General features: G+C 37.7%; 1 protein-coding gene across 1 annotated transcript in view; it reads left to right on the forward strand.

Annotated features, from left to right (window-relative positions):
* The window catches only part of HCRTR2 (hypocretin receptor 2), a 38,484-nt gene extending 16,263 nt beyond the window's left edge, over positions 1-22,221 (forward strand). Inside the window, exons 2-8 of the mRNA XM_069805976.1 lie at positions 22-200; positions 1,657-1,900; positions 9,145-9,260; positions 14,640-14,860; positions 16,067-16,188; positions 17,293-17,493; positions 19,131-22,221. Coding sequence (XP_069662077.1) covers positions 22-200; positions 1,657-1,900; positions 9,145-9,260; positions 14,640-14,860; positions 16,067-16,188; positions 17,293-17,493; positions 19,131-19,324 — 1,277 coding nt within the window. The 3' untranslated portion in view covers positions 19,325-22,221. The remainder of the gene's footprint in view (positions 1-21; positions 201-1,656; positions 1,901-9,144; positions 9,261-14,639; positions 14,861-16,066; positions 16,189-17,292; positions 17,494-19,130) is intronic.

A 22,221-nucleotide genomic window follows, 5' to 3' on the forward strand; every position in this document is an offset into this window, starting at 1 on the left:
AACTTGTCTTTCCAAATTCAGTTTGCATTGCAGTGTGGAAGAACCATCACATGCGGACAGTTACCAACTATTTCATAGTGAATCTTTCTCTGGCTGACATTCTGGTTACAATTACTTGTCTTCCAGCAACTTTAGTAGTGGACATCACAGAAACGTGGTTCTTTGGGCAGCCTCTCTGCAAAGTGATTCCCTACTTACAGGTATTATTTTACTGTGTTTGTGTACACATGACCCATGTTATGAAAAAAGAGAAAGAACAATAGCATCTTCCTAATAGTGATAATCTGATGGAAGTCTATCCCTGCTACTGAAGTAGGTATCTCAGGGTACATGCCGAGGATTAAAGGGCTGTTCCTGTTCCACTTGTGACTATGTTTATGCTTAATAAATATTGTTCTTGGTCCATCTGATTGTTAGACTTGGAGAATACGCTTTCTGGAACATTTGTCTGGTGCTCTCCACTTTTTGCGATCTTTTTTAATAATTCAGAAGGGATATAAAAAAATAAAAATGTCTGTAAATAGAATTACAGTAATTTATACTCCATGTGTGTGGACCTAAACAGCTATACAAGTGTCCGGGACATAGAATCCAAACTTCTGAAGGGAATCTGGGCTTTCATATGTGTTTCATGGCTTACGTTGCATTCTTTAGAAATAGTCAAAGTATCCAGGTTCACTGGGAGCTGTTCAGATTGTCTGCCTTAAGCAATAATTGCCACCACTCATTTACTGGTGGAGTTAATTAGTTATGAGATCATTTGCATCAAAATTATTGACAAATACCTTTTCTAAGAATAGCTGGTTAGATTAACTGGCTGGGCATACTAGAATGACAAGTTCCTGGCCTTTCAGTTATTATAAATCCAAAGAATTAAGCAGAACTCTGACTGTATGCAGGTGATCAGCTCTGTGCCTCGGCACAATTTATATTTTGAGCAGATACCCATATGGCTGAAGAGCCACATTGTGTCATCTACTCAAAAGAATCAAAATCACAAAACTTGTTTCAAAGCCACCGTTCTAGTGGAAGAAAATCCAAAGAGAAAGTGAAATGATGACCTGTTGTACAGAGTGAAAGAATAAAACCAAAGTGATAGGTTATCTCCTGTGCTGAATAGAAGGTAAAATGACTTCGTCTGCCTTAAGCTGATTGTTTGGGTTTTTTTATGAGACCCTGAATTTCCATTGTTCCTGTGAAAACTGAAAAGGCAAAATGGTATCCAAACATAACATAGAAAATGAACAAACAAACAAAATCGTTCCACAAAGAAAAAAAGATCTAATTTGTTGTCTAATGTTTTCAAAGTAATTTTTTAGATAAAATTTTGCAAATTCTAAGTTGCATACATTTACTCTTTCAGAATCTGACCCTGCTGTACCTACTCAGTTTGGGTAGCACCCTAATCTGTGAATTTTCCTGTTGAATCTAGTGGGACTACAGCAGATGAGGATATCTATTGTAATTCTGTAAGAAGTGATTTAAAAGGCAGTCTTTTCCTGGGAATAATTTCTATTTAATAATTGCAGATAAAGAGCTAACTGTGTTGAAAACAGAAAAAAATTTTTAAAACTCTGGAAAAAAACTTACAATAAATAATTTTTAAAGCTCTGAAAAAATTACATTTACATTTACATAATGTTTCCTTTTCTTTAGACAGTTTCAGTCTCTGTGTCTGTACTAACACTTAGCTGCATTGCTTTGGATCGATGGTATGCAATTTGTCACCCTTTGATGTTTAAAAGCACAGCCAAGCGAGCAAGGAACAGCATTATAATTATCTGGATTGTGTCCTGCATCATAATGATTCCTCAGGCTATTGTTATGGAGTGCAGCAGTGTGTTCCCAGGATTAGCCAATAAAACCACCTTGTTCACAGTGTGTGATGAGCACTGGGGAGGTGAGTGTGTCATTGACCATAAAGACTGAATTTGTACTGATGTTATGTAATAAAAATATCAGGACATCTTCATATGCAGTCAAGTTGTATAAACTTATCACAAAATGTTCTTAATTATAGAAGCTTTCCTAGAACTACCCTTTTTCAAATACTGTGAAATCTTATTTTCTTTTGTATTGGTAAGACTTAAGGTACATTTGAAACCAAGCTTATATGAATGAGGCTGGCTTATGTCTTGACCGTGTTAATGCTTCCCAGAGGGTAGAAGTGTTCCCACCCTTAAATGCCTATGCTTATATAATTCTGTGATCGATGGACATTGCAGGTTTACAAAGACTTCAGTATTTAGCCTTAAGAAATAACTACACAAGAACAGAGTTTCTGTTTACCTGATATACTGCTTTGGCTAATTACTGATATTTGACTAGTCTTTATAGCTGTCTCCTGGGACTTCAATGTAAATTGCATATCATTACAGAATTTATAGAGGTGTCATCAATACAGGATACCAAATTAGCCTGCAACCTGAAATTTATCACGGACAAGATCATTTAAATAACTTTGTAATTGTAATCAGTTACAAATGATTCTATCCAAGAAGTGTAATTCTGCCTTTCCAGATTAACTTTGAATCTAACTTGTTCTGTACTTGAATTCAGCTGTAAGAAGCTGCATAAGGGTTGCCAGGGAATAACTACTTCTATTTTGACTCCGTTCACAGCAAGTGGTGTTAGCCGCCCACCCGAATGGTTAAAACTCAACTCTGGTGGGCCTTGGCGTGACTCCAATGCTAATAGAGCATAGGAGTTACACGCTGTGACTCTGACACTGGATATAATGACCATCAGTAATATCATTATTCACACACAGGAAAATAAAGCCAGGCTTGCCAAAACATATAACTAAAAGGTACCTGTTTAATAGCCTCAGGTCGGACTAAAACACACTCCAACTCCCTCCCAGAGCTGTCTCTGTAGAAGAGGATTCCAGTCCTGTGAGCAATTAAGATAAAATACAACTGGATCACCTGTACTTAATTATCATGATAAATTAGCTTAAGCAGCTTGAACTGCTGAGGGCTTGTCTATGTGCTGGTTTGGAAGTTCTTCCCCTGCTAACGGTCTCCGCAGGGCCACCAGGGCATTAATGAGAAGACACTGGCTATCGCATTCCCCGTTCTTTGTCTCCTTCATCCCAGTTAGTCCTCCGGGACAAGACCATTAGCTAGCTGGCACTCGTGGCAGACAAAGATGTGCTGAAAGTCTGTAGGTTAGAGAAAGCCTCTGTTAAACTATGAGTATTGTACTTGCTGTCTCATTGGAGAGGACACATCTGCTCTTCTAGTGTTCGTTCTTCATCTGTGAACAATTTTGTATCCCAGTCCGCTGCTGGATGCTGTGTGACTATTTTCTTTCACAGCATTCACTCCAAGTACAATTTGTGTCCACTCATTGTGGCTGCAGAGCTAATTATCCGTGCCTTCACCGCTTCGAGGTGAGATCTGCAGCAAAGATTCTTTTAATCAGCCTAGGAAATGAAAATGAGGTAGTTAATTAATTTGGGAGTCAGAAGAGCATTTCATCAGTGAACGCATTCTCAAAATTTCCAGATCTGCATCGGCCACTTTTTGATTCCCCACAGGAGAGCGTTGCTTTTGAACTGCAGAGTCCGTAGTAGCCCCATTGGAATAATTTAAAGATTGCCTATCATTCAGGGCTGCGCTGGAGCAGTTGCAGCCCACAGACACACCTGAGCTGAAGCACCATTATACAAAAGAAAAACAACTTCCATGTGTTTGCAAGACTCTACTCCGATGGATTACATTTGTCCCAAATGAAACCTATTGACCTTCGGGTTATGCTGTAAGCCTTCACTTGGATGTTTGGAGAGGCAGAAAGGGGTATAACAAAGGCAAGTAGCTGTGCATAGAATTAAGTTCTTTTTGCCTGTGGCTTCAGAAATGAAGTGCAAATATTCCAAAATTATTTTGTTTGGTTGGTTTTTTTAATTTATACTGAGCCTGAAATGAAAATAATTTTACATTAAAAATGTGTTAAAGTTTTCTGAAATGGGAAGCTTTTCATTCCACTGAAAGATAACAATCCTGCTGCCTTTTTAATGAATTATTCTTCTAAAGATAATGCACCATCATTGCTAGTTATTCTGCTGGTCCATTTCAGCTATCCATAAAAAATAATCCTCTTCACTTTCTGATAATAGTTTATCGCAGTAATTTCAGAGAAGAACCTTTCTATGCATTAAGTTACAAGTAGGTTGCTCAAATTGTGGAATTACTTAGTAAATGTAGAGTTAACCATGTATTATCGATGAGGATAAAATATAATATGTGTATACCTTAACATCCCTTTCAGCCTAGAGAATAAGGTGTCATTAGCTAAAAATAATTTCCATTCAACTGAAAATGTCTAAGGACGCTGAGTTGAGCCAAAGCTTAGAAATACAGTTTTTCTGCTGAAAACCAGGGTCTGAAATTACAAACCCCCCCAAACAGAAGAAAAAAAGAACATGGATAACAGGGCAGCAGTTTGAAAAGACTGGTGAGCCTCGAGGCCAGAAGGAATCAAGAGCTAGTATTTTCAAAGAAAATGGTTGCATTTTTGTTGGATTTTGTTTTGCCTTTTTTTGACTATGGGAATACTGAGGGTCAAAGCAAGCTAACTAGGAGGAGGCTGAAGGAGAAATAAATTCATGCTCTTACGAATAAGCTATATTTGCAAAGAGAAAGTGGAGATGTAGAAACTGCACACACTCAAGACACCTAAGCAAATCCGATAGGAGAGTCAATTTAGAGGAAAGGGATTATATTTGGGTGTTTACTGCTTTGTTTAGAACCACATATAATTTATGGTGTCTGAAATCAGGGTACGTCTGATGAAATTTTTGCAGAGCATCATGTACACCGTATGTCCCCAGGATATTAAGCTGTGAATTGTCAAGGGTGGGACTGCAAAAACAGGGTGCTTAATGACACTTTCCAAAGTGTTTTGGAAGTCTGTTCTAATTCTGGGAACTGAGGGCCACTGAAACACAAGGTGCTGTGGAGGACTACCAGGAAGGCATGTCCAGGGAAATGTCAGAGATGCCAAAGCAGGAGACAGCACTGTACCCTACGCAGACTTAGGTCCAGCTGCTGAAATCCATACAAGTCTGATGAGTGTCTGGAAGGAAGGTCTGATCAGCACCTTGGGCCTTTGGGCTCCTTAACAGTGAAGAAATAGTGGCCACCCTGACTAATAAGATTCCAAGCATGTTGTTGGAGAGCTGCCAGCGACTACAAATGAAGCAACAGTTCAGCCTAAAACAGGGCTCAATTTCTTTTTAATTGCTTCTGGCATTCCTGAATATAAAATTCATTGCCAATTCTAGGCTGAGGGTTTTTCATTTTGAGTACTGTCTAATAACAATATTTTATTTGGGAATGCAGAAGGATCCAACATGTGACCTGTGCAGGCTCACTTAAGGAGCCAGTGTTGGCCACAGTTCTATAATAGCCTGTAATTGCTATGTGCTGAATTTGATGCAACTTATATTAAAATGAGTTCACCATGTGTCCAAGTCAGCTAAATACATTCTCTTAGAGCTGTTCGTGAAACGAGCGTTAGCCAAAGTGCATTAGCCAACCCCTTTGCAAATGATAGAAAGAATATGGAGATAATCCTTTCCCAGAACTACAGGGATGAATGGAAACAAAGGGAAGACTTTGTGTTCCATTTCCTTTCAGACTACTCATAAAATAGTACAAAAACATATTGTCTTAATTCTGGAAAGCAAATAGCTGGAAATTGCATTGTTGCATGAAGGTTTATACATCCTGTTTATCAAAGTGTTCAGAATTTAAGGAAAAACTTGTGGGACATTTTAATGCAGAAAGAAGTCAGAACATTGCTAACACTAAAGTTAAGCTTGGTGTTGTCGTGAATTGATAACTCAAACATAATATATCAGGTTTGAAAATGTAATTTTAGTATTAGCTAACTGTAAGTATGCTGACACAGGAACATAGTTTGGAAAGGACTGTGTTATGTGGTTGAATTTTCTCTACTATGAGCACCCACTTCCTAACATCCCTATTTGTTAAGCTTTATTCTAAAAGTGTACTCTTTTAGCTGCATTGCCTCTTCATATTGATAACTCCAAAATTTCACAGGTATCTTCCTGAGGCTAGGGAACCTGGGAACTCTCTGCTGGTGCTCAGGAAACTTGATAGTCTTGTTGTTTTTCCCTATTCTTAGGTAAGCTGTCGAGAGTACCAATTTCATTATGCACCTATGGCTTAAGGGAATATTTCATTTGCTAGACATAGCAAAACCTTTTGAGTCTGGGCTGTTTTCAGTTTGCATACATCTGTGTATGTATATATGTATTTACACAACTATAGTAAAATTCTGGCAAAAATCCAGGAGCTGTAGTTTCAATCTTCTACCTCCTTGCTTCATTGAGCAACAGTCTGGGACTGGAACACAGTGCTGAGAAGGAAGCTTTAGAAAAGTTTAACATTTGTTTAATAACCCTGCAGCAGACAGAAGGTGGCTTGTTTTGGCATACTGATCCTTTATCGGGTGGGGTAATTGTGCTGTATGACTGGTTCTGAGTAGGAATGCTGATCTCGCCCCAGTCCCATCTCCGTGACCACCCATTTGCTTTTTGTCCCCTTCTCTCTTCTCAGTAAGATAGTGGCCAGTGATGGGAGAATCATTAATTTCTTCTTAAAGAGGTGGTTATTCCAGCTAAGAACGATCTCCCCCTGTCCTAAAGCCCATTAAGTGACCGTGGAAGGCAAGGACCCTTTTCCCCTCTTCTATTTGGTAGTAAGAGGTTCAGCAGCCCCAGTCAGGCAGCTGATGAATCACCAGCACCACAGACTGATTGATGTTCTCATTCAAGGAGCCTGGAACTCACTCACTTGATAAATGAACAGTATCCCAAACCAGCCCTTCCTCCTTCTTGCTTGCTGTGATTGTCAAACAGCTTTAAAGCTTTTCTTCGGCTTGAGAAGCTAAACAGGGTCATGCTTCTTAGGGAAAAGTTCTACAAAGGGCTTTGCCCTGGGTGGAGGAGGGACAGGTTTCCTTTGATGTTTAGCAGCTGGCACTTTCCAGGTGGCTAAACTTCAAAGGCAAGCGTTAGGATCTTCCTCCAACCTGGTCCATCAGTTCTTTGTAGATAGCTAGGCTCATTTAATGTTTCACTTTACTTGGAATGCTAAATTGGAAGCCATAAACTCCAGATGGCCTTTTAAATATGTCCCGTCCTTCCACCTGAAAGGGGCCTGGCTGCCTGCAGAGCGTTGATGAGGCAGGTGGCACCTCCTTCTGAGCAGAAAGAATGTACTTTCAGCTCTGACCTCCCGTGATCCCAGTACGTCACATTACTCCAGTTTCTCCTTCATCTCTCCACCTGTGGAGCGCGTGTGTCGGTATTTCCCTGTCTGACAGGACTGCTGTGAGGCTGCATTTTCTGGAGCGCAAAAACAAGTTTGAGATCATCCGTCAATGTACGAACCCAGATTATCACCGATTATAAAAAACCTGCCCCAAATTGTCTGCCTCCCCCAGGTTCATTGACAAGAGCTAGTAGCTGCAGCTGCTAGTTAAGAGGTGGTAAACTGATTTGCTACAGGATCTTAGAGCAAGTAAGGAGCCAGATGCTGCTCATCTGAATTTTTTGCACCCTGATCCACCAAATGTCAATGGCAACATCTGTCAAATGTCAATGGGAACATCTCTATTACTTTTTCTAGCGATGAACATGGGCTGGATTTTGCTATAGCAAGTTGCTATTTCCCTGGTACTGAAGTTTATCGGACTGGTGAACCAGCTGGCACTTTCAGGCCCAACACTGAGTGTGATATTGCTGGAGTCTGGGGTTGAGGGTGAGCCTGGAGTTACCATGATGGCGTGTGTACTCCTCCCTGCTGCGAGGGTTTTGGGCCAAGTCTTTCTATCTCCTGGTCTAATCAAACTCTCAGGGATTCTCCTGGCATGCAGAGGAACCTCTTGTTTGATAGGGTCCACAGTCACTTTAAGAGGCAGAAAATAAGTTGGACTCACCAATCTTTTGATCTCATGCAACTCTTTTTTCCTTTCTTTTTTTTTTTTTTTTTTAACTACTATCAATACAGAGTTTCAGTCACAGTTCTTCTCATCCTGAAACATTTGGAAGTTCTGGAAATTAACATAAACATTCCTTCTTTACTCTAGCCAAAATGCAATGGTTAGGATTACCGTGCAATCTAACTGTTCATGGAGTGCACTCTTTCTCTTCTGCTACGTATTGTCACTCTCCATAATGTTCATTCCTTTTCTGAGGCCATCCATAAATGTTAAGTTGTAATTAATATCAACATTTGGTAATCCCAGACTATATTTGAAGTTACAAAAGTAAAAGCAAGTTTTCCAGGCACCCACTGCACATTCTGCTATAATCTAATGATGAAGCTTATGATACAATATTCTTAAAACACAATACACTCGCAACACTTGTAAGATGTTTGTCTCTAAGCAATTAACATTCATACATTGTCTTTTGAAAAAAGATGCACAGGCAACTATAACACAAATGTAGCAAACTCATTATTGTTAAAGCTGAGCCAAAAATAATCTTGGAAATTGCCTAAGTTTGACTGAATTAATTCTATTTTTAGAAGTGTAATCGTAATAAGAAATCACTGAGTCTTAATCACATTTATTCCGCCACCAAAAAGTGATTTAGGAAACGTCTGTCTCTCCTCCCATCAGCATCCTGTGTGCTGTAGTCTACATTCTCTGTTTATAAGTGAGAGACTGTGCAATTTACTCAAGGATACATAGTAACCTTTGCAGAATTAAAACTAAAGACAGTTACACAATCTGTTAAATATGTCAAAGATGAGGCAGGTTGGATAATTAGTTAGCTATTGTTAGGTAATGAAATTTTCTGTCTTTCACTGATTTAATAAAAAATAAAACTTCTTAAGACTTCATACCTAAAGTAATAATGTGATATGAAAGCAGTAATGTGATATAAGAGATGCTTGAGATAAAAGCATGTTTATAATAGAAACAGAATGTATATAGAAATGATTAAAAAATCAATCCTGACCATAATATTATTGGATACATCTTCCATTATAACCTATTATGTTTGAAAAACACATGCATGACGATATGAATAATTTGGCTTAAAGTGATTTTGAAATGTATGTATATTTAAATGCACTTTTCCTATTTGAATTCTCTTTCCAGCTGAGGTTTACCCCAAAATGTATCACACATGCTTTTTTCTGGTGACATACATGGCACCACTGTGTCTTATGGTGTTGGCCTATTTGCAAATATTTCGAAAGCTGTGGTGTCGCCAGGTAAGTCACTTAACACTAGCTCTCTTTGCTTGCTGTTGTGACTATGTGCAGATTCCTATGTACAACCTTCTCTATATGCTCCATGTTGTCACTCAGGACTTGGATTTTTACATCCAGCACTGTTACCGTGTTCAGTGACACTGTCGGCTGACAGCCACCTTGGATAGGCACTGAGATGCATTAAAAAATGAAGGCAGTCAGGCTGAATGTAAACCCCTTCTTGCTCATGTCTAGGAAGGGCTTAGAGAGAGAGAAAGAGAGAAAAAGGCAACAGAAAGATTGATTATAGGCAGAAGAAAGATCTCTCCCATTTTATCTAAATTCTTACCAAAATACCTTAGGTGATCTTATTTATACCGCTAAAATCTTCTGTAGCAGCCAAAAGTTAAAATTGACCTTCTCATTTTGTTAGTAGTCTGCATAATTTTTCATTTTTAGTTTTCATTCTACAAAGTCTCAGGTTCATAGCAGGTCCAATCTGAACAGAAGTTAGACGAGGAAGTCCAGCTATCAGAACTGTGAGACTGGAATCGCCTGATGTGAAGCTGGCCGTTATCAGTTAACATTTGATGTGAATTATTGACAAATAATTGGCATGATTTCTAATGTGAACATCTGTTTTTTTCAAGCTTCACATTAAAAAAACAGGAAAGAAAACAGAAATATAAAACAAAAAACCCAAGCAAGGAAGCACACAAAGAACATTCGAATCAAAGTAGCAAAAATGATGTGAATTTTTTCAGGAACGTTTTTCCCCCTCCAACAATTCAAGGTGGTGTCAGCTTGAGAATCATTTTCTGGGTGTGAACTGTAATCTGTCATGCATCAGTTTATGGTTTTCTCTGCTGTCTTCTGCTTTGTCCGGGATTTATCTATAGCTGTAGTCCTCTGCCACCTCCTGCCCTGTCATTCTGTAAAGGACAATAAACTCATCCTGTTGAAGACATGATGCAAGATATTCCCTCTTCTATCCTCTCAAATGGCTCTAACAATGGCTGACGTTTCCATCAAGATATGGGCATGAATCATTTCTCTCTCACCATTATGTTTGATACCATCCAAATTTGAGGCTGTCCTGGCCAGGGAGTAATATCTGAGCATTTTTCATGCAGTTCTAATTGATCCATCAGAGAATTCACAAGTAGACTTTAGATTTCTAAATATACATATGTTAAAAGTAAAAATCAAATCTTACACTGACAAATCGTATCTCTTGCAAATAACTAAAATATAGGAAAAAACAAATCTGCTTTAAGGCATTTTGTTATCATCCATACATCATAATAGCAATTATTCTCACTTCTAATCAGATTAGGTTAAACCAGAGTTGCTGTTTATCTTGCCATTTATCTTTAAATTTTTATTTTTGCTTTTAATTTCTTACATTTATAAGATTAAATAGCTAGTTTGAAGGTAAAATTTAAGCTTTACAGTTTGAGCGGGCTCTTCACCAGAACAAAGGCTTTGCTCAGATGTTCTGCACTGCTAAATAGTTATCCATCCTGTAGCACCCAATTACCTTGTCACCATATTCCTTCTTAACCTTCTCTTCTGTACTTTCTTTACAACTTACCTATTCTCTCAAACTGTCCACTAATTAAGTTAACGCAAAGCAATTGTTCTTAACCTGCACGTAGGTTGAAAATGCTGGTTCAGCTTCAAAGCTGAAGTTAAATGACTGGAAACCAACCTGTTTTGTTGGTTTTTTTCCCCTGCAACTGTATTAGCTGCCCTATTTCTTCTTCACAGTATTTCTTTTCCCTATACATCTTGCACGCTGACAAGGTTAGGGTGATCCTTTTTTTTTAGTGGCAACAAGACAAATACTGCTACAGGCTTAGTGCTGTCAATGATGCAAAATTACAGATGTCTCTTTTCCTAGCATAGATGATAGCACTATGTATAAGAGGCTGCACTAAGTGAGATTAAAACCACTGCACGTCTATTATCAACTGTGACTTGGCTGCAGACATCAGGCATTTTTCTAAGTGCAACAGGTGTGCCATAATTAGTCATGTAAAGCAAATGAATGCAGTGCTTTAAATGTATTATTTGCTAATAGTTTCAATTAAGAAATCATGCTGTTTACCAGAACTTTAGTTAAATATAGTGATCCTATTGCAAGGTACAATAAGCCTTCCAGACGTACGTGATAGAAACAACACAGCAAACAGTAGATGCTTTCTATGCCTTACACTTTTTCTAAAGGTTCTTTGTTAAAATGGAGTGTGTTGTGCATGTAAATTTTCAGATGACTAAAGGTAAGATAGATTTACAAGCTATCCTTACCATATTTTGTGCAATAGATCTTAAAATTACTGATTGTGTCTTTCAAGCAGATCTTTGAATATAAGCTTTACAATCTTTGAATTCATGACTCGTCTTTGTAAAGACAAGAACTATTATGCCACAAATACCAGGGATTTTGAGTAATTTATTTTAATTATTAGCAAGGAAGTAGTGACTTAGAAGGCTACGTTTTCTTGCAGATTTTAGGTAGATGGAAAGTAACTTCTGAACAAATAAATAGGACTGAATGGACTTACGATGAAAGTGTTGATACATAATTTGTATTATCAAGTTCCATACTGTATGCTTCCACTTACTGATGTCCAAATGCATTGACACTAAAGCCTACTCACATTAATAATTAGAAACCCTACCCATTTTCATTTTGGCAGCTGAAATTTGGCACCTTCCAATCTTTGCAAGCTGTTATTGCATTTGGAGAGATTTCCTCTGGTTATAAAGCCCTTGATAATAATTTGAGGGGATAGAGGAAAGGTGCATAAGAAAACAATTGCAACTTTTAGTACCTGTTTGGACACAGCTAGTGCGTTTTTAGTGCATCATTGGAATTACACAAATTATCCACCATTATCTTTATAACTGATTCATTACTGAAAAGCAAGTATATGCTGGCATGTGTATACTTGTACATACATAATCATAGAATCATTCAGGTTGGAAAAGACCCTTAAGATCATCAAGTCCAACCATTACACTACCAAGTCCACCACTAAACCATGTCCCTAAGTGCCATGTCTACACATCTTTTAAATATCTCCAGGGATGGTGACTCAACCACTTCCCTGGGCAGCCTGTTCCAATGCTTGACAACCCTTTCGGCGGAGAAATTTTTCCTAATATCCAACCTAAACCTCCCCTGGCGCAACTTGAGGCCATTTCCTCTTGTCCTATCACTTGTAATACACGGATATGTGTTTACATAAATGGATCTTTGTAAATGTTTCTGTACACACACACACACACACACTTCTGAAGTGTTATGGTCCTTAGATGGTACTGGTTCAGCTATGCATCTGTGGGCATATAGCTCTTTTTTTTTTTTTCCTTGGTAAAATTCTTGCTGTATTATTGCCTATTGGTGTAATAGTAGCAAAGCCCAGGTGTATGCCCGGTAAAGACTGAGGAAAATAAGGCTCTTTAGAAAGGTTCTCAATACAAACTCCCGAAGATTTAACAATTTAATATGTAGTACATTGAGACTGTACATTGTATACAATCCTGCCTTTGATCACTGCTTGCTATTAAAGACTGATTAAATACCAGAAAAGACCCTTCTACCTGCACCCATGTGTACAAACCATGTAAACAGTCATGGCTAACATTTCTGTAGAAATAGCCATCCACAATTTTGAGCCAAGATAATGTTTCTCTTCATCTACTTTGCATCTAGCTACCATGAAAGCTGCTCACTGATTTCTTCAAGTGAATCTTTGGCATAATCAGGAGGGAGAGATTTGGCCAAATTTCTCTGCTTCCATCTCCAGTTCTTGCTACAATGTGGTAACTCAGTATGACTGAAAAGGAAGGAAAAACTTCTGCTTCAAAGTTAGAAGAAGAGAATATCAAAGCACCCCCGATAAGCCAGCATCAGAGTCTCAGACAGTATATTATCTCAGTAATACATGGCAAAGACACATTGCAGTACTACACCCACAGCTAAGTAGGGTAAATCCCTTGCAATAGCACAGACATGTCCAGGTATGAACTGATACTGCTGATTTCAGCTGAATGAGTGGGAACCTGCAGTAGAAGTGAGTGCAAGGGATTTTTTTTTGGTTTATGTCCATAGACACATTAGTAAGAAATCAGTGTTATAATGTATCCCCCATTCTGCTTCATTGATTTCCTGATAATTAGAACATAACTTTGCCAAAACATTCCAATAGTTGGAATTAGGTTTGAGGGTGCACATAAATGCTAAATTAAGGGTTTCTCTGTGCAAGGAAGCTATTCACAAAAAAAAAAAAAACCCAAACCAACATAATAGCTATTCTGGAACAATTCTGAATGTGCATGTTTTTATTTTAGAACAAGGATTCCCTTTTTAGCTTACTTTTTTTCTGAATTAAATATCCAAAATTTCATTATTTTCCAGTCAGTTTGTGTGGGTAAGCCCTAATTTTTAAAATGTTATCATAGACAATTTGAATTTTGCAGATACATTTAAATATCAATTATGAAGTCACCCCACAGACAATAGCACTACGCATGAATAAAACTGTTTTTCTACCCTAAAACGTACAACATTGAAAACATTATAAATGTCATTGTAATAGAGTTCTCTAAGAAAGTCCTTGCCATCTGTAGTCTTTCACATTTGGCTGCAGGCAGGAAATAATTTTGAAGAACTGAAGCAAAATTGCTTTATTCAGCTTGGTTTGTGTGAGGGCACAGAAAACAAAAAAAATGAGGTGTTTTTTTTTTTAAAAGCATGGTGCTACATCTAGCCATTGCAAGCTGTCTTTGGCTAACCTAATTCTTCCTATGTCTTGGCACTCTTCCATGATTCTCCTCTATTCATCACTGTATATGCATTCACTTTTGAAGAGCTTTGCAGGCAGATCCACACTTCAGCTGTGATTTCTTTAGCTGCTTCACTGTAGTCTAGATTCCATATTTGGAAGTTTTATGGCACTTAAAACTATGTAGGCTTTAAATCCTTGTTTTCCAGTGCAGAGAAGCTGTTTAGTATCTTAAATTAGCAGCATATTAATAGGATAAACTACTCTGTCATGCAACAAAACATTTAACGTAGAACTTTATAGCAACATAATTTCAAAAACAGGATTGGTAAGTGTGAGAGTCTGAAGACATAAGCAAGACGAAGTATGTGGAAAGAAAATTTTAATACATCAGTTGATATATTTGGATAAACCACAAATTTTTATGCTGTTCTTCAAGTGTGTCTGAAATTGGGTTTGCTTCTTGCAGCTACATCAATTAATTTAATAAAAAAAACCCTACTTCTCCCTGCAAGCTTACATTGTGTATGTCAACATGTCTATTTTTCTTGTTATAGCTACCCACAGTGCTAGGTTTTCAAAGTGCCCCTTATTTTGTCTTTCTTAGATCCCAGGAACTTCTTCTGTTGTTCAGAAAAAATGGAAGCCTCTGCAGTCCTCAGCACAGCCCCGAGGGCTGGGACAGTCAACAAAGTCAAAGATTAGCGCTGTGGCAGCTGAAATAAAACAGATTCGTGCAAGAAGGAAAACAGCACGTATGCTAATGGTTGTCCTCCTGGTTTTTGCACTTTGCTATCTGCCAATTAGCATCCTCAATGTCTTGAAAAGGTAAAGTTTATCCCAAAATGTAAACACTTGGTAAAGCTTTCTGTCTAAAAACAATCTTCTGTTACAAGATTCCTGTTATTCTGGCAGATACTTTTGAAGGATAAGCTTATTTGTTTCACAATAAAGAAATGGAAAATAAGCATGCAGTTGCAAGAAAAAAATATATCTAACCTATCTGTAGTACTTAAACTAAAGGCCAGACTGTGGAACTTGCTTATTAGCAAGCTCTTCCTCATGAAAATGATCTAGCCTATCTCCTCATTAAAACCTGTCATTTACATGGGATTACAGCTTGTTTGCTGTAGAAGTGCATTTACCAAAAGCACCAGCTGAAGGTTAGCAGGAGAGTGTAGTGTTGTGGCTTGGCCTCGAGGACTGGGAAACACTGGGTTCAAACCCAAGCCCCGTCACGTACAATTTTGAGACCTTAAGCTAACCCTTCGGTTTGCCTATGAAGCTATGCTTTACTTTTTTACCCTTTTCTCTCCTGTTCATTTGAGACATAATTGTGTACACTCAGTGCCTGACAGGCTAAGGCTTTGGTTTAGTTATATCTCATAAGCCCTCTGGAAATTCGATAAATAATGACATATAGCAGAAGATTTTAATATCCTGAAAAATAACCAGCCTGTTATTGGTGCTTGACAAACATTTTAGTTTTTAAGGAATAGTTTCAAGTTGGATATGAAGGCTTAAATACATCCCACTCAATTCTGGCACTTCCCTGAGGCCTAATTTAAGTACTTTTCATCCTCAAGTCCCTTGGTAGGCAATGTGGAGAGAAAGAAGTATTTCCAGAAGAGAGTTCAGGCCACCTATGATCTGAATCACAGAGGAGCTATACAGCCTGCCTCGACTACAATAGCAGAGTAGGCCCATAGTTAGATTTTTCACTTAAATGGAAAAAGTTAGGTGTAAGGAATCTGGGCAAAGCAGATTTCTGTGGAGGACAGAAGTTACTACTGTGGCCTCGGTTTTGAGGCCAGTTCAGTGCCTTTTCAGTTCCAGAGCCCCTAAACCACCAAGACGGGAGGCTGAGGGATGGGGAGGGGACTTCATTCTCTCAAGAAAGCGAGCACTGTTGAATCAGCTTTTCTGTGATACTGCAAATAGGTCATCAGAGATAAAATTAAGCTAGAAGTTGCCAAATCTTTTATATGATTTCTAATTTTGCCATCTTTCAGGTTTGATTTTCTTTTTCTGTAGGGTTTTTGGGATGTTTAATCATGCTGATGACAGAGAAACTGTATATGCCTGGTTCACATTCTCACACTGGCTTGTATATGCAAACAGTGCAGCCAATCCTATTATTTATAACTTCCTCAGTGGTAAGTTACAGTCACCTAGAATTCAAGTTTAATGTATAGTTTGAATGTAATGAGCCATAGCAAGTAAGATTAATGACCGTGTAACATCAGCCCAGCTCCTCCGGTGGGAGCTAGATCCTCTTCTTGGAAAAGTTGCCTGACATATCCCATTACCTTAGGCTATCTACCTATAACTAAACTAAACAATGCCAGGGCCTGAGTCCAAGTGCTTGAATTTGACTGTCCATGCCATTATTCTGGTAGAGAAGTCCCTGGCATGACTTTGGTCTGAAGCAATTATCATTCCCCTAAACACTCCCCAGATGCTGTCTGGGAGGTAGCGCAGGCCAGGGGCTGTCCCCAGTTAACGTTTTATACGCAGCGATTGGGTTTTGGAGGCTGTGAGTCTTTAATAGTACTTGCATGACCAGACTGTGCCAACTAGGTTCAAGGCCAAAGAACCAGCCAGGAGGCAATTTACTTACTAGTATAGATTTGCCTTAGTTTGTATTTGTCTTATTTGGCTATGGACAGCAGAATCAGGACCTAAACTGGTGATGTTACGGCTAAATACAGGGAGGCAAAAGTCTGTCGATCCTTACTGCACATTTGCAGTTTTCTGTGTTGTGTGGTGTGAGGATGATCTGAACAATTTACTCTGAGCCCCAAAAGCAGGCTAATGGGCTTTCAAACACTTTGAATCTTCTTTTAAAATGTATTCAAGATGAAATACAAATTACCCATGACCTCTTATTTCATATGTCAGGTACTGATTCAGTCATTTAAGCCTATGATTGCTCAGTTACTTGTTTTTGTTAGATATGTTATTAATCGACAAACTATCCATGACATGATTTCATAAATCATTCTAGTTTTTCCATTCTGTCTAGCCAAGAATAATTTAGGCTCCTTACCACACCTTACATATCTTCTTACAAAGGTTATATTTTTCCTGTCTTTCTCCAAGATGTTGAAATTGTGATTTCCTACTTCTGCATTAGAAGAACATCTGGGAGGTTTGGGTTAATTTTGCTTTAGATAGCTGCTTTTTTTCTAATCTATAAAGTATGATGAAACATGGTTTATGTACAATTTTTTTCATTAATCTTTTTTTGTGTTTGACAGGGAAATTCAGAGAAGAATTTAAAGCAGCATTTTCTTGTTGCATCTTTGGCATTCGCAGTCACCATGATGAACGGCTCACCAGAGGTCATGCCAGTACAGAAAGTCGGAAATCCTTGACTACCCAGATCAGCAATTTTGATAACGTTTCAAAACTTTCAGAACACGTTGTATTGACCAACATAAACACAATTCCAGCAAATGGTACTGCACCTATTACCCACTGGTAGTATACTTGTCCCTGTGTCTTTTGATGCTGTGGAAGTAAAATTTAATTGTGCATACAAGATTTGAATCTGAGCACAATGCAATGAGAGATGGGTGCTTACAATTAAGAACTGATTGTAAGAAAAGTTACTTACAAGAAATATTTTATAGAATATGCTACAACTTTGGTTATATATTGAAACAATTTCATCTCATTTGTTTCAAAAGTTGAGTTGCAGTTGGGGAGGGAGTAAAGTAATCATATTTTATATAAATATTTTCTTTGGATCCCTACTTCTTTAGACTCCTAAGTAAATAAAGAACAGGTACCTGAAAGTACGAAGATCATTTTCCTTGGAGCTGCAATGTGTTTATAAACAGCTATATTCTACTCAGAGCTAATTCTCTGAAGTTGTGGTATATTTTATAACAAATATTGTAACCAAAACTGGGTGTACAGATTGAACTACCTGAATGTCCTTGACTCTTTCAAATGATCTGCTTACCGTGCATTCTGGTGTGAGTTGGGCTGATCAAATAAGAAATTGACATTAATTTCTTGTCTCACATTTTCTGCTGTTTTTCCTGTTGGCTGGGTTATTGTATATATTCAGGAACAACTGGGAAGCCACTCTTGATTTTTCTTCAGTACAGATAAACAAATGAACGCAGTCTGAAATGAAAGGCAGAAGTTGTTCAAGCTTTCCCAATTCTGGGTAAACATTGAAATGATTGTGCAGTTCCCCAGCTTTGTGAATAGATGGAAGATGGCATATAATCTATTATTTGATATTTCTCATTACATTATATGTTATATCCCAGCAGGACTTTGCAAGGCACTGCAAGTACAGGATTCATCCCTCCTCTTCTAGGGATGTGAACATTGGTTTTCTAGAAGTTATCTCAGACACTATAGTCTAGGGCTATATAAGCTATATATTGATAACAGAAAAGTTGGTATCTCCAAGGACAGCTAATCTGTTCCTGAAATATATATCTAAAAAGAATTAAATAAATTACCTCTGAAGAAGTCTGTTCTTTTCACTTACTGTAGGAGGAGTGTGGGGTTTTTTCCTGAATTCAGCTTGCTCTTTTCCAGTAGTGTTGCCATTCCTGTATGTATGGCACAAGCAAGGTTGTAACCATGAAACCCAGGTGACAGTGTGGTTGTACATTATGTTTTACTCTATATCTATTACTTGTCATCATTCTCTTCTCCCTGCCTGTCCTGTGCTCATGGCAGGGGGCTTGGACTAGATGATCCTTAAAGGTCTCTTCCAACCCGAACTATTGTATGATTGACTTGTACACAGGAAGCTGTAGTGCTCTGCTGTTCACAGTGGCATCTGGGTAGGGAACCACAAAGCCATTTACCAAATAATGCATATTATATAAGTAGTAGTACACACTAAAAATGTTTAAAAGTAAGAAAATCAATGTTTATACATCAGAAATCCCCTTAGACTTCAATCAAGAAGTCTTCACTTAAAATTTGCAAGTGCAATTTGGAGCATTTTCTGGCAGACCATTTTGTTAATAGATCATCACCTGCACAGTGACAATCCCAGGGAAGCCTGCCAGCTACTTGATACAAACAGTAAAATCATCTTAAAAATCTTTATTTTTTCTTACAGGTATCCCAGCTACACTCAGCCCATTGAAATCAGTGGAACTGCATCTCCACATACCAGGGATGAACATGACTTCAAATTTAGATGAAGCTGTGAGGGTTTCTGCAGAAGACACTGGCAACAGAGAGAATGCAGAGTGGGACAAATTCGTCCCTAGCATAACTAAACTTACCTCGATGGAGTTACAGCAAGGATGACTTTGGCTCAATACATGTAAGACCACCAGGGAATGGCACGTGCTTTTAGCATGTTACAGCCTGCAACAACTGGACAAAGGGATTCCGTCGAAATGACTGCCTCTCCTTTTTCTTCTCAGTCTTACAGAAACCTACTTACCTCAGCATGAGCTAAAGAACATGTCTTTACAAGTCTTTTTAAAGATTGGATTGTATTATACTTTGTAAATAGTGTAGATATTTATTTTTATATATTTTAGATGCTGTGGAATGTTCTAAAATGTATCATATAAAGAACTGTAAGTATTTGAAAGAAGTCTCAAACATCATTTATTTATATTCTGTTTCTATAAATGAATGACATTTATTTATAAGGAATGCTTACTTATGCACTAGTGATATTCTGGAATTAATTTGCACTTCTTTTTCTGCTAATTCACTTGGAGTAAATTCTATGTTCATTATGGAACTTTCACTTCAGATTCATTTGAGGAGATTCCGAGCTACTTTTCTAAGCATAGACATGCTTCTAAGATGTGAACCCAAAGTGCTGCAAGTCACACATGTTTTTATAGGATTACACTAAACAGCCAATTATCTTTTTTCTTCAGACTCGAGTGCCTAAAAAGTAACTACTTAAATAAAACTTACGTGATGCTCAAAGGTGCTATAAGCTCAAATTCCTACTCAGGCCAATAGGAATAACAAGTGTCAGCACCCCTGAAGGACAGGACATTTTAACTTTGGTAGCTCATTTTAGTCCGTAATGTCTGCAAGTGTTGCTCTCAAAGATCTCCAAGGATCTTTTAAAATAGAAAACATTGGTTATCTTGCTTGATTTCACAATTTCTCTCTCAGCTGCCATTTAATACTAATGATACAACCAATTCACAGATTGATATGCTAAGAAAACACTGCCTTTTCAACAATTAAAATAAAATGTTTCTCTCTGGATATTATGGAGGTGATATCTCATGGGACCAGTAGATCAAGTACTCACCCATTTTCTATTTATGGAATAAGCTCCCTGGCCTGGGGCTTCCTACCATGCATTGTAGTTATTCCTCCTAAAGAATGAAGATGGTGCATTACTGGAGACTTAGTCTACTAGGGTAACGTGGCCTATTGGTTAGAAAGAGTTAATCTATAAGAACCTGAGCCACAATCGCCCTGTGGCACTATTCTTGCATTTTCGTTAAGATTTTTCAAAAGGAAAGGTAAGATAGGAGGGAGGGCTTTTTTTGCAGTAAAAAGCATTTCACATAGAAGACATTCTCACAGGTTGAAATGTTTCTGAAAAGGCAGTTATTCATACACACGGTGTTATTTGATCAAGTTATGTAAATATTTTTCCTAGGTTTTACTTTGACCTGATGTCATGCAATGTACTATCTATCATGACAGCTATAGTTTTATGAAATGCTTAATCATTTCATGCTTTAGCCTTCCCAAACATCTGTTTTACTTGACATTCTTAGTACTAGTTTACACTGGTGTAAGGTGAGAGAAAAAAATCGCATTTATTTGTATATTAAAGTTTTCATTTTCCATTAAAGAGAAAAAGGAGAATATTCTTTTTCTATTAAAAAAGAATAAGGAGAAACACCCAAATGGAAAGAATGTTTAAACATCAAATAAAATCATAGGAATTCTTATAGTCCTATGTATAAGCTTAATTTTTGAGTGTAGCTACTAATGTCATTGCTATTTCAAGAAATTATTTTACTTTGTCTCTTCTAAAGAAAGAAAACCCAAATAATTGTGGAAAGTACAGCAGGGTTTGATTTCACAGCTATTGCAATTCCTTTGCCATTAGAAGGCTATTTTTGCTCTTCAGCCACAGAAGATGTAGTATTCTTAAACTGTGTGGAACAAGATACCATTTTTCTATATCATTTGAAATGATGGAACAAACAACTGCTGAATTGAAACAGAGAAATAGGAGAATGGAATTCGAAAAGTTTTCTAATTTTTTCTTTTAATATAAGTAAATAAAAAGTCAAAAAGTTAAAAACTAGTATAGGAATCTAGCTGCAAAGTAATTATCAGTAACCATTTAATTGTGCCATAAAATTTTGCCTCAACCCGCTGTTGAAAAACATGAATTATGTCAAAATTTTGCAAATCTATACTTTCATTTCAGAAAATGTATTTTTATCCTTTCCTTGAAGAGACAGCAAGAAAGTAGAAAGTAAATGGCTATCTAAGAAAACTCTGTCAGTATAAAAGGGGAGTATGGATACTTTTCAAACATAAAAGTTCACGGGTCACTGTGGAAGACCAGCAAAATTCTCATGCCTTGTCAGGTGCATTGCCCAGATCCCTGTGAGATGAATGGGGGGGAATGGAGGGGTGGGGGTGGCGATGCTCATGGAAAAACCATAAGTAGCATCTTTCTAATGTAGGCTGAATACTACTGTCAACTCAAATTATCTTCTTTTTGCTGCTACCTTTAATGCCAGTGGGATAAATTGTGTTTGTTAATCTAAGGTGAGAACACCACTAAAGGTCATTGGTAGTTTTTGACTCCTGCAGGTCTCCTGGGACATGTTAGAAATGGAGGTTCTGGCCTTAATTTTCTCTTTGGTAAGAGAAAAATTTCCCTTTTGTTCTCTTTGTTCTCTTTTCTTGTTTTCACTTAGATCCCCAAAATTAAAATATTCCAACATTCCTAGGAATTTCTTTTAGCCATAACTTCAACTTAACAGTACTTTTTGCGTAGAGAATATAAATAAAAGATGAGACATGCATTGACAAATGATTCTGGGTTTTTCTCTGACCAGATTTTTGTTGAGTAAATAGCCTATCTTAGACACAAGTGATATGATCAGAGCTTATCCAGGTTTTGAAATTCTAAGGATAGGTAGAAAGTGTTAACAAATTCTTGCCAGAGAATATGGTCATCAAGCTAAAGATCA

Source organism: Haliaeetus albicilla, chromosome 18, assembly GCF_947461875.1.
Source record: "Haliaeetus albicilla chromosome 18, bHalAlb1.1, whole genome shotgun sequence".
In the NCBI taxonomy this organism is placed as follows: domain Eukaryota; kingdom Metazoa; phylum Chordata; class Aves; order Accipitriformes; family Accipitridae; genus Haliaeetus; species Haliaeetus albicilla.